Raw genomic sequence first — 16,598 nt, 5'->3', positions numbered from 1 at the left:
TCTTCATGTCCTTCCCCCATTTGGATCGAAAACCTTGCTGGTTTTCAGATAACTGTGTCAGTGTCCCTGTGACCAAATACATGATTGTCATTCTGTGCAGCTTTAACAGAGTTGAAGAAGGGGAAAATATTTTTCTATTAGTTCTGTAACTAAGAGTTTCGTAACCTTGAAAAAGCATCTAATGAGTGGTTGTTTTTGTCAGATTGTCGCTCTCAATAAAACGAAAGAAAGAATGAGACCTTATCAAGGCAACCAGGAAGATGAAGATCCAGATATAAAAAAAATTAAGAAGGTAAACACACAGACTTCTGTGCTTAACAGAATGGTGGGATTTGGGCTGTACTAATTAGTTGAGTCTTCATTTAGTACAGTCAAACAACAAGATTCCTTTTGCCTTACCCCTACTTAAACCTCTTAAATTGTATCAGCTTCCTGTGTTTCAGTGCCACATTTATCTGGTGGTGTATTTGCAACTTAAGTTGCTTAAAGAAGCTTGCACATTACATTCACTTCTTTTAAACATTGAAATTAAGTCACAGGCTGTGTCCTGTGGGAATCAAGTGTCTAGTGACTTTGTGCTCCTTTCTATAAAAAGGCTTATAAAGATACAAGAGAATGACTTACATGCTCTCATTGCCACTGGAGTGCAAGTATTGAAAATGCAGAGTTTAGATTGTCAGCCAGTCTGCTTGATGGTGTCTGTTCTAGGATACTATGGCCCATGTTTTTAATAACAGGGGCAGAATTGTCCCCATCCATATAGCATTTCCATGTGCAGCTTTTGACACTGTTTCTTAAGGCTGGATATAACCAGGCTACAGACCTGTGCCCAGCACTGACTCCCACAAATCCTACTGCATGAGCTTGAATGGAATTCATGCTTGAAGATGGGGTCCAGTATGTGTCAACCGTATTCTGGTAGTGTTCAGTTTCTTAAATTGTGTAATACCCTGTATGGTGTGTGGACTTAGTTTCTGACTTTTCTGGGTCACACAGTCTGAGTCAGGGTCAGCACTGTACGTAAGGGTGCCCTTATGTGAATTTTCTGGATTGTTTTGTTATTTGGGCCCTTTTTTTTTTGAAGTTCTTTATTCAAACTAAACTCCTACCACTGAGATTTTACATTTCCCTTTAAAGATGAATAGTTTTCACATCAAGATCCGGGAAAAGACATAATGAAATTTTCTGTGGTCAGATGTTGACTTTTTCTGTAATCTTGAATCCACTTTGTAACTTCAGTGGCTCTTATGCTTAAGTAGATTTTTCCATGACATAGAGATGCTTTTTAAGAATGCAAAAACCCCAGCCTTTTCTGGATAATGATGTTGCTGGACTAGGTGTCTGATGCTAAGTGATGTACTGAGATTTATCTTTAAATATACATGCTAGCTGGCATTTATTAAAAACAAAGCAAAGTGAGTTTTACAACTAATTTAGTGTTATGACAGTAATGATATCAACTCCATCTTGCAATGTGTTACCTGGAAGATTTGCACAATCCTTCTGGGGGGATGAGAGAAATGTGTAAGGGGCTGTAAAAGGAGTTAAAAAACCTGCACGCCACGTAGCAGGTTGGAAGTGGAGGGAAGGTTATATATAAAGGTACAATATCTGAGCTTTCAATGAAAGGTGCCTTGATGTGTAAGTGATCCATTTTCAGTCTGTTTCCTGGCTACATATATGACAAAGTATTTTTGAGGATTTCATTCACAAACAGAAGGTTTTTTAAAAAGCACAATTACATATCAATAAGGGCAACAGCCTTTTTTTTTTTTTTTTTTTTTTTAATGGGGCCGTTTAATTTAGAGGGTTATTTCTACAATGAAGAGCTTTTGATAAGTCATGTAATGTTTTTTTCTCATTCTTCTTTTCCGCTTGATCCATTTTTAGGTCCAGAGCTTTATGCGAGGCTGGTTGTGTAGAAGAAAATGGAAAACTATTGTCCAAGATTATATTTGTTCTCCTCATGCAGAAAGTATGAGAAAAAGGAATCAGATAGTTTTTAACATGGTGGAGGCTGAATCTGAATATGTGCATCAACTTTATGTCCTTGTGAACTGTTTCCTGCGACCCTTAAGAATGGCTGCAAGTTCAAAGAAGCCACCTATCAGTCACGATGATGTTAGTAGCATTTTTCTCAACAGGTATGAGAGATTTTGTTTGCTTTGTGGGAGTTTCTCTGACCACTTCTTCCCATGTGTTTGCAGTAGTGAGGCCTGGCAGTTTTGGGTTTTTTTGCTCTGGTGTAAGCAATGTCACTGGGGTAGACCATGTTTCCAGGGGCAAAAGGCAAGGTGCTGCTGTTTCAAACCACCTGGTCCTCTTTGCCTCCTTTTAGCCTATTCCTCTTCTAGAAAGAAAAGGACTAATGGTGCCTCTTGGGGCAGTTTTCATTATTTGCTGTCACCTTTCCTGTTTCTTTTCCTCTTAAGAGAGCAAAATTGGACTTAGTGGCCTTGTATGATCCAGATGAGACCCTGAGGATGAGTACTTCAAATCTTCTCTTTGCTGTTGTCCTGCCTAAGGAGCCTCCTTCCCTCTCACTTGTCTTTTCATAACCTACAAAAAAATAGTTGTTCCTTGCATTAAGCATCCAAGTAGCACTGTGATGAGTATACACAGATAAGCCAGCAGGCATCTAACATTTGATACAGGATTAGGATTGTGTCCAAGTCTGCCCCAAACTTCTAACAAACAGAACATGTTCCTTTAGTTATGAGACAGGTTTCCCTCTCCCAGTGCATTAAAGATCACTATATGCTTTATGAATTGTCCCCTACTTCTGTTGACCTTTCATGTTTCATGTTATATAAAAGTTTTAAGCTTCCAATCTTAAGCAGCAGCAAGTAAGAATGTAGATGACCACCACTGGCTTGAGGTTTCTCCATTTTCCTGGTCCTCTTAAATTACTGAAAGCATTGCCAAGGAAAACCTGTGCCTTAAACTATGTGGAATGTGTTATTTAATAGATGCTTTTATTTAAAATAACTGAAGAGTTAGAATATACTTTCTACACCAAATACTATGTATTTTTAGATGTACTACATTAAAATTTTAAACAATGCAATACAAGGAAGCACTTCCATGATAATAACTATCTTCTCTTTTTTCTAGCAAAGTGCAAAACATGCTACTAACCAGGAAGAGACGTTTCTCTGTGGACTATTAACCAGAAAATTAAACCTGAATTATCTTATATTGTTTAAATACTTGTTTTTCAGTGAAACAATCATGTTTCTTCATGAGATATTTCACCAAGGCTTAAAAGCAAGAATAGCTAATTGGCCTACCTTAATCCTAGGTAAGTTACTGTGTTTTCTCTAGGGGTAAGATTTTAATTTTAATATTTATTTTTAATTACAGTAAGGTCTTTTTTTTTTTTTTAAGACAGGACTTTTTAAAAGTACTTTTTGAATGGAACATGTATCCAAGACTAACACCACAAGATCTGGTGTAATGGGAGTCCCACATGGGCAGTAGTGACTGTCTTCCAGTCTGTAGATGAAAATGCCTCCACCCTCAGCATTCATTAGGCAAGGGCCCCTGAATTTTCAGTGATATTTTCTGATTATTAGCTAACCAGAACAGCCATGTTTTGTCAGGTGAAAGAGCAGAGTTTAGTGCTTCTGAAATCTCAGTGTATTGGAAACAGAGCTGATTTTAGTAATTCACTTTTGTAGAACAGAGTGGTTTCTTTAAAAATTTATTTCAAGAGGTGGGTAGCTGGGAAAAAACCAAACAAACCACATTTCTTGTCTTTTCCTAGCTGATTTATTTGACATTCTGCTGCCAATGCTGAATATATATCAAGAATTTGTTCGGAATCATCAATATAGTCTGCAAGTGCTGGCAAACTGTAAGCAAAACAGAGATTTTGACAAACTCTTGAAGCAATATGAAGCCAACCCAGCATGTGAGGGGCGGATGCTGGAAACTTTCCTTACTTACCCCATGTTTCAGGTAGTCCCTGTATGTTTTTTGTGACTATTTGTTTTTGATGTTTGGTTGATTGAATTTGTGTTGCTGACATAACGATTGATGGAAGATTCTTCCTGTTTAACCAAAAACACTCTCACATGCAATGAATTTATTTTTCATTTATTTCATTATTATACTGAAGCTTTGCCTGTAGAGATCTTCTCCAACTATACTGATTAATCTCCATTCAGAATCCTATGTGTGTTGAAGGGGAATTTGGGATAAGGACTAGGGCCAAAAGAAGAAAAGCTGAGAAATAATTGCTTGACTTCTTCCTGCTGCAGGATTCCAGAGAATTCCAGAAGGGTATAATACACCTGGTATAACAGGGTACAGCAGCCCCAAGCATTTTGCTAGGAATACGTTTTGAAACTTCCTTCCCACTTTATTCTCCAGTGACTTGGTCTTTAGAAAATGAAAAATACAGTGCAAAGGATTTGAAAACTTTATTTATCCTTCTGATATTTTGTCTTCCTCTGCCTGGATTAGTTATTTGCAGCTGTTTTAAGAGGTCTGTGAAACACTGGTCAGATGATGTCATGTCTTTTGCATTTGACCTAACGTTTTAGTCATCAAGAGAACAGTCAACCCCCTCAGCTTCTTCAGTTACTGGCAAACTAAACAGATTTTAAAAAAGCTGCATAATTTTGCATTTTTGCATTTGCATTATTGTATTAGCCTAAAGGGCCACTAGCACCTGTAATAATACATTTTTTTTTTACCTTTGAACTTGTATACCATAAAGTTTTGGAGTTTACAGGTCATGGGATCTTAGAAGGGGGAGAGTGGGTCCTGTTCATGTGTTATTGTTGATGGCTTCTCACTTCAGCATAGGAAGAAGTCATCTCTCTTCTCCCAAATACCTTTTATTCTGTAAAGACAAGTTACACTGCAGTATCACTTGGTTTTGGTTAAAAGCCTTGAAACTTCCCAAAGTAGTAATGAGCAAGGTTCTTGGGCTAGATGTGGCCTTTAGTAGTCAAGTACTGCATATTCTTCAATGTCTGATAGTGCAATGGGAATTTTATCAACATGCAAACAGGACAACTGGCATCATCAGAGTCACAAGAAATTTAGACACACGTATCCTATTAAAGTTGAGGGAAGTTATGTATGGAACTCCCAGGGAGTTTTGAAAGTTTTCTCTGTTGCCACTTGGATAGCAGCATGAAACAGTGAAATGTAATGTCATCTTTGTGGCTGCCTCTGCTCTGATCTTTTCCTTTAAAATGTGATTAATAGATCTTGTGCTTCCTCAAATTGAAAACATACATGTATGTATACAGTCTCTCTCACCCAGAAGTTCAGTATTTTTGGCAGCAGTTACATTTGGAATGTATGTATAATAATTTAGCTGTGCATATTCACGTAAAAAAGACTGCAAAACTTTTTTGACCAAGGTAAAGGCATATATTTAACAAAAAGCTGTACTAGAATTATTCCTTAAAGGATTTACTGATTTTATACCTGATTTGTTTTAAGATTCCTAGGTATATTATAACACTTCATGAACTTCTGGCTCACACACCACATGAACATGTTGAGCGAAAAAGCCTTGAATTTGCTAAATCTAAACTAGAAGAACTTTCAAGGTAAGATTTTTCTATCTTATGTTGAATAATATTGAATAAAAGGTTTTGGCATTAAAAATCTGGTTTCTTTATTTTGGCTTGGCTTTGTTATTTTAAAAATATATATCTTTTTAAGAACATGATCAAAACCAAACCAAACAAAGATGAGGAAAAAAAAGATCAGGAAAAAACCCACAAAAATACCACAATCTAGTATTTTGGTGCTTCTAGGGGTTTTTTTGTGTTTGTTTTGTGGTTTTTTTTGCTAACACAAATCTACAAGTGTCTTCTTGTATTTTGGGTAGGGGAGAATAAGAGTTGCTATAGGAACTGCCTACTCCTGGGAAATGAGCACAACAATTTTCTTTTTCACAGTTTACTGAAAAAGGGTATTTCTGATACTCTCTGACAATGGGAATTAATTATGGTCTTAAGTACTGAGTTCTCAATCTGTGTTCTAGTTTATGTGCATTAGTGGAATAATGATGCTTCAAATAATGTCAGATAAACAGGAATTAAGGCTGTGTTTTGATAACTCGTGCTCCCTGTAAAAACCTGCAAAATGAAGCTCTTCCCTGAACTCCCAGACAGTTCTCAGATGTCCACCTCTGTCTGCCCAGTAAGAAATTTGGTTTTTATCTTTGGGAAACAGAATTTTCTGCCCTGAGCAAAGAAATTATCTGTGAACTGCAGAATATGAATCTTGAGCGTCTGAATATTCACCAAAGATATGGTTGGAGAATATTTAGTTGTAAAAGAGGGATTGCTTTATAGCTTTGTTAATTGCATGCTCTGCTCAGTTTTGTTTTTCTGTTAAGATGATATTACAATCTTGTGCAAACTCCGTGTTCATTTGGAGATTATTATTTTTTCCTTTTTGTCCTGGTGTGTCTTTAATAGAGGCAGCTGTTTGAGTCAGGTCATGACTCCTCTTCATCTCTAAACTCTTAAGGAGCTGAGCAGGCAGTATCTTTTACAGAAGTGTCCACATTTGATTCCTTTAGTGTTCAGCAAGTTCTGCCCTCTTCTGAGGCCATCTGAAGCAGAAAGTAGCAATGTGTCCTTTACAGTCAAGCAAAGGACAACATTTCTCTGGACAGAGTTATGTGCATAAGCTGATCAATCAGCTTTGAATTGCCTTTATCTCATAAGTCAGAGTTCATTGCTGATCCAAATAATTCATCACTGAAGGTTCAGAATTGGAGGCTGAGACTGATTGATCCTCTTCTGCTCATAAGGCAGGTAGTATAGACCATAAATATAAAACTTTGTGACTCATTTCCATCCCTTTAAGGTAGTTCTGAGGGAGGAGGAACTTTCAGATAGTGCAGTCTGGTCCTAATTGAGGAAAACTCTATACATCACAACACCATATAAACTCTGGGTTTAAGCCTTGAAAAAAAATCTGTATTTCTCTGTGTAAGGAGAGAATGCCTGTGAACAGAAGTGGAAGAAAAGTAAGCTGTGAGCCATTAATGCTGTGGTTATGATAGGAAGAAAGGGGGGAGGGGATGGTACCTTGAGATGTAAACTGAAGCAGAGCAGAGTGGGAACCTGAAGGTCATGGACAGGAACTCTACAATGTGCTGAAACTAATAAAACATGCAAGGAAATACTTCAAGGTTGTGGCAGTCTAGTCTACAAAGAAGTACTATTCTGTCTGCTGTGAAGGGGTTTTAGCTTGGTGGCATCTGTCAGATGAGACCAGGAATAGTCTAAAAGCAAGTCTGTCAAAACTGGTTCCACTGCTGAAAAAAATGAAGTTATTTCAAGAACTTTTTGAAAGATAGGGCAAAAAAAAGCAAAAAACTTTGCTCTTGAGTGATTTTGTACTGCATGGATATGTCTTGTTTTGTAGCAGGTGGCAAAGGACATCAGCTGCTTTCGGTGCCTATACTGTGTAAGAAGTGAAAACACACACAACAGGTGTGAGATACATTTCAGGGAGTTTAAAGTTAATTTTGTGTTGTGTCTGACAGGGTGATGCATGATGAAGTGAGTGACACAGAAAACATCCGGAAGAATCTGGCCATTGAGAGAACCATAGTAGAAGGCTGTGATATATTGTTAGATACCAGCCAAACATTCATACGCCAAGGTAAGACATTCTTCTTTAAAGCCATCTCTGTAATCATGAACAGAGTTGTATTAAAACCAGCATCGTTCATGTTGCCATCACTGGGCAGTTCACTGCACTGGGGACAGCTAACACCCTCAGCATGGTCCGTGGAGGGTAAGTCACAAAATGTCCTGATAACAACTAATTCTGGGTTGTAGTTGAAACCCACTTCTGTGTTGTTTTCTTCAGGAAACATGAAAAAGAACAGCACATGAATGCTAAAGCACCCATGGGGTAGTACTCTACGTTCTGCCTAGGCTGTGTCTTTAAAGGGATGGAAATTACCTACAGCTCCACAGAGACCAGGGTTGCCTGGCCAGTTAACACAGCAGTCCCAGCTAATACCAGCATTTGGGAATAAGTGCTGGAGAAACTTGAAGCTTTGGCAGTGGTAAAGTGACTGCTATGAAGGAAAAGAGCCGGCAGTTAGTCCCATTTTTCTCAGAGCTTTGAAAACATCTCAAATAGATAGCGTGGGCATAGATAAAATACCTGAATATTTACGTCTGACAGTACCTGACTCACTTTACATCTTGAGAGGTGATTTTTTGGCCTCTAGTTGAAGTTCAGGGTAGGTTTAGAAAGCACTTCTGGAAGGACTAGTGAAGAAAAGGTGTCCTGTTTTGCCAGGACTGTAGGACTACTTGTAATATATTAGCAAAACAAGAGGGGAGGGGCTCAACTGTATTCTTTTCTGTCTATTCTTGGTGGTTTTGAAAACTCCCTCTATTGAAACTTAGTTATAGCAGAGGTGGAATTTGTTGTTTAGTTCCACAAAATTGTGATAAAGTATCTTTTCCATTTAAAATAAGCCTCACATTTTACCAAGAGCTGCAGACGGTAGCAGTTCTTATTTGGTGAGATTTACTCTAATGTGAAGTCAGCAAATGTGAAAGCTTTGTAACTGAAGCTTGTTTTTCTTCCATTTATATAATAATTTACTTCTAGGTCTTTTAAAACAAGTCAGTGTGTTTGTCTACAGTAACTAAAGGTACTATTTTATCTGGGTAAAAGCTTCTTTGTGTCTGAAAAGCATTAAGTGTATTTAGGAAAGCTTAGGAATGCAATACAGGTGCACCCCTTCGTGAGACCTTTCCTAGATAGCCTCAGTTAATAAAGCCGTGTACACAGCTGGTAATTAACAGGCTTTCTATACATTTTGAAATCCATGCTGGGGTATTTCTATAGTCATGTGAAAAAACTACGAATTTTTCTGTAATAACTGCCAAGATTGTTTGTAAAACAGTCACTACTAAATGGCTTGATTCGTCATCCAATATGTGCATTTCTTATAACTAAGATATTTCAAAAGTTACGAATATGGCTTTGGGAAAAAATATAAAGCTGTTGTGTTGCATCCACAGCTAAAAAACTACAGGGCTATGATTATCCTGGATTCACTTTTACCATGCAATTTAAATAAATTTAAAAATACTTATTTGAGATTATGACAATATTTTGTATTTATATGTTTGTTGAATTTTTTTCCTTTAAGGTTGGCTGGTGTAATTTTTTCTGTGTACCCAATGTTTCATTAGTAAAAACTTACTCTTTTTTCTGAAGGAATCAGTCTGCAAGAGATTACTATTTGAGTGTTAGACCCAGTTAAACCCATAGTCTAAGCAAAAGAAATTCAGATTTATTTCTGGGCATACAGTCAAAGGGCAGTGAACTTCTGCATGTTACACAAGGCTATATCACAGTTTATCTTTTGGAACATCCGTTGCATGTGATTTTGTGCAGAAATCTGAATAGATCCAACGAATTAATGCAGAGGCCATTTTCCTTTCACATCTGACAGTAGGGTCAGTTTGTCTGTGATGTTCTTCTCTCATTTCACTTTCTTTGTGTTAATCAGTGTAGACGGGAACAGGAAACTTATTTTCAGATTAAAAAAAGGAGAGAGGTACCTTTACCTTTGGTCAAGCTTTTTCTGTGAAGGTTAGTTCATAGTGCCATATGAAGTGCCATAACATATGGCAAAATTACTTTACTTTTCTAGAAAGAGATTGATTCTGTCAACTCTACAAGTTAACACCATAGGAACTATCTCTGGTAGTGCTTTGCAGTATAGATTGTGGATTCTTCTTCAGGTTTCTTGAGGTCTACTTTTCTGTCTCTTACTTAGGTACAGACTTTATTGTCTGGCACACTGTAGGGCATGGCAAACAATTGAAGATCTTTTTCTTTAGGGGCAAAAAGACAGGGACTCTCAGTCTGCAATTTGACATTGGCTGACACCCAGACAAGTGAACATCTTGAGGCCTTTCTCTGTCTGATCTTCCTGCCATCAGCTGCTATGAATTTACCTCTGCTGATAAATATATCACAACTGCAAAGTGGAATAGCTGAAGTTGGAAGGCACTTCTGGACATTATCCAGTCCAGACTCACCTGCTTTAAGCAACACCAGCTGGAGCAGGTTGCTCTGTGCCATGTCCAGTCAAATGTTGTTTTGTTCCAAGGTTAGAATTCCAGAGCATCTCTGAATGAGCAACCTGTTACAGTGTTTTAGAATTCTTGTGGTGAAATTGAAAGATCTCCAGAGTGGAGAAATCCAATTTATAAATCAGGATGTTACATGTAGGCTAGTTTTTTGGGTTTTTTTAATACAACCTTTGGTATTTCTTGGATTCAGCCAAGGCCAACAGAGTGAATATTCTGGCAGTAATGAAGTACTTTCTGTAGCTGGATAAAAACCCCTGAGATTACACTGGTTGTCCAAACTATACTATTAATGAATGTTCTAAAATAAGCCTTACTTGCTCACTGCAGCTGTACGTTGGCCAATGGTGACCATTTTTTGCCTTAAGAGGAAATCTGTAGTAAAATGCATGGTTAGCAAGCACCCAGTTTCATTAATCATAGAAACTTGATAGGAATGCAGGAGGTCCTTGCTTGATGTTAGCCATGCAGCACATCTAGGAGACGTGCTTCTCTCTCTAAATATAGAGTATCAAAGAAAGATAATGCAGTCTCTCAACTTTGAGTTTAAATATATATATATTTTTTTATTTTGTTTTACCTTACTAAATGATAACATTTCACCTCCATTAACACTTCATCCCATTTTAGCAGAACAGAATATGGTATTCCTGAAAGCATTCTAATGGAGGAAAAAAAGCTGTATCTGTAAGACTATCATATTTATAGAGACTATAGTTCTAAGGAGCAAAACAGAAATGAACCATACAGGTTGAATATTGTTACCTTGATTGTGCAGAGAGAATTTCGGGAGAAAAAAATTACAGTGAGAATTTTGTGATGGGCAGTTGTTTAGTTGTTTTTGGCCTCCAATAGGACCTTGGGAGCAGTCAGTGTAACATAGAAAAGTGGGTATTATCTCCTTCCTGTCTTTCTCATTGGAAGAGAGTAGGCTTTTTCTTAGTGAAAATGTACAAAAGGGAAAATGTACACAAGTTAATAAGTATTTATGGCTTTTAGTCAGAAATTTAAATTAACCTAAACTTAAGACTAATTATATAGAGAGAGGAAGCTAAGCATAGGGCATGTAGACAAATAGTAGCTTTCTCAGTTAGCTTAGTTTCTGTGTTTGTTAGTTTAAGCTTGTGTTTATGAAGTTTGAACAAGATAATTTTTTGACAGTGCAGAGTAAGAATGGATATTCATGGATAATGGAATTCAGGATAATTTCTTTTGAGCTTGCATTGTGTCAAGACAGTTCCACTAATTTGGGCTTTCATATAGCTGTGCTAGACCAAGATCTTGCTGCCTTTGAAAGACGTGGGCCAATATCCATCCCCACATGTTTGTTCTGCCGCTGTTGCTTTCGTTGTGTCATCACTGGACCGTGCAGGGGGGCATTGTTTTCCTGCTGGTCTAGTTCAATTAGCTAATTGTGGGAATAAGATGAGAGCCAGTGTAAGGGTGATAGTGAGGACAGATGGGTGGGCATGAGATTTGGAAGACTCTTGGCTGCCCTGTGTTGTAACAGCAAGTTGTATCAAAAATCTTTTGCTCAGATTTATAGCAGAATTGCACTTCACCACCAAATTTATCTCTAGATCCAAATTTGGAAGTGATGCACATGGTGGTGTCAATCTGGAAAAGCTGGTCAGAGACTGGTTTTGAGGTATGAATCATGAGAGAAACGAAGCTGTCCCCAGTCTGGAATTCTGTGGAGCACAAATTCAGATTTATGTCACCAGGTTCAATTTAGTTCAGAAGTGTTTTGCTGGTAACACATTTTGGATGAGCTGTGGAGCACTGAAAATTATGCAGTATAGGATATGAAGAGGAAATGTGCTTCATATCCATCTTTTATGCACACAGGCACACACACAGACTCTTTTCCCTCAAAATGGAAAATCCTCTTTGGCTTGTAACTGTTGTATCTTTTGCAAGTCTAGCAGCTGTCAAAAGTGCAGTTTGTTGTTCATCTTCTGATTGCTGTGCTGTTAGTGTGTTTAACTGGCATGAGAATTTGTCCAAGATCTGATCCTGCTGTGTACGTAAGGATTAGTCCAGAATGTACTTCTTGAGCCTATTTATTGCAAAAAACAAAGTGAACTTGTGCAAAACAGGATCATCGACTTGTGCTTAAAGCAGATGCTTTATATCGATACTTATTATAATTAAAATTTGCATTAATTAATATAAAAATATTCAATGCATTCACACTTTAAACACTCCCTACTAAATATTACTATAGTACAGTAAATTTTGCATCTTTATTATCAGGTTCCCTTATTCAAGTCCCTTCAGTTGAGAGAGGAAAACTTAGTAAAGTTCGCCTGGGATCACTGTCTCTGAAGAAGGAAGGAGAAAGGCAGTGCTTCTTATTTACTAAACATTTTTTAATTTGCACAAGAAGTTCAGGAGGAAAGCTGCATCTTCTTAAGGTATTGACTTTTCATTATGGCTTGATTTATAAAATGAAAACACAGCTGCAGTGAAATTTTTATTATTTATTATTTTATGGCTTTAACCTGAAACTTGCATGTATTGTTATAAGCAGAAGCAAGGTGATGAACGGTAGTTAACTGCTTTATCTTTCCATTTCTAAAAATAGAATTCAAAGTTCTTGCTAACAATATATTTTTGGTAGAACCATATAATTCTTATAAGCTGGGAGTCAGAAACAAGACACCAGTTTGTCTATTTGTATAAGCTAGCACTGAATTTAAGTCAGTTTTCAGCGCATAGATCAGTCAGTACAAGTGGAATTACCAAAGAATAATTTCCAGACATCTAATAAAATTAATTTTAAAAGTCCATCTTTTTTTTCTTAACAGCACATTCTCTTAAACTGAAAGCTGTTCTAAGAGCATTCTAGTTATGTTTGTTGAGAATCAGGCTTTTATGTTCACTTTTGAATAAAGAGATGTTGGTAGTTTATGGAGGGGATTATTTTGGATAGAGTATAATTTTACAAAGCCATTTCTGAGAGGTTTGTGTGCTTTCTCACTTTCCTCCTCTTAAGTAGTTTATTTTGCAGAGTGAATAAAGTATAAATGAACCTTAAAAAAATATTGTATGTATTTGATTTAAACTCAGAAGGAAAATAAATTCTAGTTACCTTTTTTGAAGCTTCTGAACAAGTCCATATATGAGATAAATTATAGTATGAAAGAAATCTTGTACTTTGAGTATATTACCAATTTGTTGGATCAAGAAAAATGTTAAATTTTATCTGTCTGGTTTAGTTCTTGAGGAAAAATGTGTATAATGAAATTCATGTATCTTCGTAAGAGCTCTGAGTAAAGTGAGATCTTAGAGTAAGATATACCAAAGTTTAAAAATAACTATAATGACAAATGGGAGCAAATGTCAAAAACTGTGAAAACTGTGCTTTGTTTTCATAGACAGGAGGTGTTCTGTCTTTAATAGAGTGCACCCTGATTGAGGAGACAGAGGCGAGCGATGACGACTGTAAGTTAAATTCACCATTTTGTAGTAATTACAGTGTCTAGTTTCTTAAAATTGGTACCCTGTGTTTACTTTTCATAAAAGCAAGTTCATATGTTCTCTGCTTTCATAAAACCAGAAGGGTACAGTGTTAAACTGATTCAGTAAAACAAATGGTTTAATAGTGGGCCTGCTGGTTTGGGTGAGAGTTTTTGTTACTTTCATTCTTGTTGTCGACATCCTACATAAGATTTTCAAGCAAACTGGCTGAAGGATTGTGACAAATTATTTGTTGACTTTTGTCAGAGGATCTCAGAAAGTAAAAAGTACACCTTAAAAGAAGAGGCAGATAATTTGGTTTCCTCAATACATGGGGGTTGAGTGAGTTGGCAGAATTAGAGGAATGTTTTTGTCTTGGACTCCTTACAAACCCTGACTGTAAGCTTGTTAAAATGAAAAAAACAAAACACATTCTCAAGATGATTTTATTGTTACTCATTTTGGCTGCTATCTTGCAGTTTAAGGATTGTTTTGCACGTGAACTGTGAGCGTAATTTCATTAATTTTAGTGATATTTCTAGTATGCTGAGAGTATATCAGTGCAGAAGTGTTAGAAGGACTTCAGCCTTATTTGGTTTTCTTAAAATGTCATTTATAGCAACTCCTACTATTGCATGTTTGCAGCTTTTAAAAAATGTGTTATATGTGAAAAAAGAAATTGGTTTTGGATCCCCAATTGGATTTTCTCTTTGGCAGAGAAAAGATTCAAATTAACTTCCATTTTAAATGAAACCCTTGTTTTCTTTGTCTTATAGTCTGAAGTCTCACATTTTTACTTTTATTTCCCTTCTGGCTGTAAAGCAAAAGGTTCTGGACAAGTGTTTGGTCACCTGGACTTCAAGCTTGTGGTTGAACCAACAGATGCTCCTTCTTTTACTGTTGTCCTTCTAGCCCCATCAAGACAGGAGAAAGCTGCATGGACAAGTGATATAAGTCAGGTATGCATTCCTTACCTTGTTTGTATTGAAATCTTAATTTATTCAGCATTTCTGACAACTGATTCAGAAGAGGGGTGTTGATTTCTTGAGGGCTGATTAACTGTGATTTATATGAAAATACGTTAGTGTTACTTGTTTTCCTTAAAATTCTGTCTTTGCATTTGAGTCATCAGTGGAACATGTTTGTCAGTGAGGCAGATGGAAAATAAAAGCCAAACTTAGCACTTGATAAGCATAATACTAATGATAGCAATTTTTTGTCTGAGAGCCTATCCAGATACATATTTTGATTTAAGGAGGATAGTACTGGTTTGTTCATAACCTTCATACAGATCAAAAAATACCTGAGAGTCCTGAGTGTGAAAATTATACCATATCATATCAACAATCATATCTCATTCAGTGAGGAAGTGGAAGAAGCTCTATTTTCCACCAAAAAGAGTAACAATAGACCATTATAAATAATTACTAAGCATTCTGACTGTGAGGAGTAACTGTCTTTATTGTGAATGAAGAGCAGTGCTGTTTTAAAATACTTCAATGTCAGGGGAAAATGTGTGGGATTTTTTTTTTATTATTTTGTTTTGGGGGGTTTTTTGTTTGGTTTTTTGGGTTTTGTTTTGTTTTGGGTTTCTTTTTTGTTATTTTGTCTAACAACATGATACACAAACTTTGATCATAAAATATCTGGGGAAAAAGTTGAATGCACAGAGAAAAATCTGAACTTTCAGCTAACCAGATCTGAGCTAAGGCTATTGCTGTTTTGTTTATAAATGCAACCAACAAGTACATAGATCTCTCATAGTTCTGAATTTGTGTCCCATCCTGTATTACTTTCATGAGAAAATGTTGATTAAACAAGTATCACTTTGGAATTTGACAGGTTTCTAAAAATGCTACTGTTTCTGGCAACATCTGGAGATGATTTATCATCAGAATCAGTAGAAATTGCATTTTAAAAGTGTTCTGAATTACTATGTTCTGCACTAACCTTTTTGAAAGAGCAAAACTATGAAGATAAAAATCTCAAAATCTAATGTGAGCTGTGTCTCAGTGCATACAGATCTTACAGGCAGACATGGCTGGAGAATTTTTTACACAGTAGATTTTCAGTGAATTACGTTGTTCCATTGACATCTAAAAATACTGGAATTATTTGCTGGGGAGGAAGGACCACTCAAGAATTGGCCTGGAACATGAGACACCCAGGAATAAGTCCATCCTTAGCCTAAATGATAAGAAATTTAAATTATAGTGTCATCTGCAGTCCATGTAGACTAGAGATCAGAGTATGAGTGTGTCTCTGAAGGTCAGGTCTCCAAACGACTCCAGCTCCAAGCTGTGGTGTGAGGGGAGGAGCTGCAAAGCTCCACAACTGGGAGCCATGTCTCTGCAGAGCTTGGAAGGGTCTGAGCAAGGCAGAGGTAAACATGACTAGCTGCTCACTGCTGGCCAAAGGGTCAGCCAGGCTGATGGGGAAACAGAGAGAAGGGTTTCTCCCTTCATCCCTCTTTGAGGAAGGGAATATCTCCCAGCTTTTGAAGATGGGTATTCTGAAGAGATACAGGGCCAACCATTTACAGAAGCTGGTGAGAAAAAGTCTGAGAAAACAGATCTGTTAGCACTGAGAGGCTGAAAAAGCTTCTCCAGCTTTACAAAGAAAGGGAAGCAAGAGATGCTGAGGGGATAAGCAGCATCTTAAGAGGAAGAAAAGAGTGACAAGGGGCACAAGATGCTATGCAGGCTGCACAGACTTTTGGGGCACAGATTGGTACTGTTGTATACAAATAGGAACCAAGCCAGCTGACTTACTGCTTACTTTACATTGGAGAGCAAGAAAGAGAAAAGTAATGCAATAAGCATGACGCCCATCTTCTGTTGGTGAGAGAAAGTTTGGGGTGAAATTTGGATAATGCGTGGGAACTAGTAAGCCATTGTGGCTACTGATCTCTGAAAATCAAATTGTGTTTCTGAGTGAGTCCATTGCCAGCAGAAACTTTGCTACTAAAAAACCACTAAGTTGCCTGCCCAGAAGCATTTTTAGCTTTCTAAACCTGGCTACAAC

General features: G+C 37.1%; 1 protein-coding gene across 1 annotated transcript in view; it reads left to right on the top strand.

Annotated features, from left to right (window-relative positions):
• RASGRF2 (Ras protein-specific guanine nucleotide-releasing factor 2) overlaps positions 1-16,598 on the top strand; it is a gene marked incomplete at its 5' end in the record, with an annotated part of 128,110 nt that overhangs the window by 54,512 nt on the left and 57,000 nt on the right. Inside the window, 9 exons of the mRNA XM_010008411.1 lie at positions 203-292; positions 1,891-2,144; positions 3,222-3,301; positions 3,767-3,960; positions 5,461-5,570; positions 7,529-7,647; positions 12,369-12,529; positions 13,493-13,559; positions 14,397-14,533. Coding sequence (XP_010006713.1) covers positions 203-292; positions 1,891-2,144; positions 3,222-3,301; positions 3,767-3,960; positions 5,461-5,570; positions 7,529-7,647; positions 12,369-12,529; positions 13,493-13,559; positions 14,397-14,533 — 1,212 coding nt within the window. The remainder of the gene's footprint in view (positions 1-202; positions 293-1,890; positions 2,145-3,221; positions 3,302-3,766; positions 3,961-5,460; positions 5,571-7,528; positions 7,648-12,368; positions 12,530-13,492; positions 13,560-14,396; positions 14,534-16,598) is intronic.

This window comes from Chaetura pelagica, unplaced genomic scaffold (assembly GCF_000747805.2).
Source record: "Chaetura pelagica isolate M959 unplaced genomic scaffold, ChaPel_1.0 scaffold191, whole genome shotgun sequence".
Classification (NCBI taxonomy): Eukaryota; Metazoa; Chordata; class Aves; order Apodiformes; family Apodidae; genus Chaetura; species Chaetura pelagica.
This window is presented reverse-complemented; position numbering and strand designations above follow the sequence as displayed.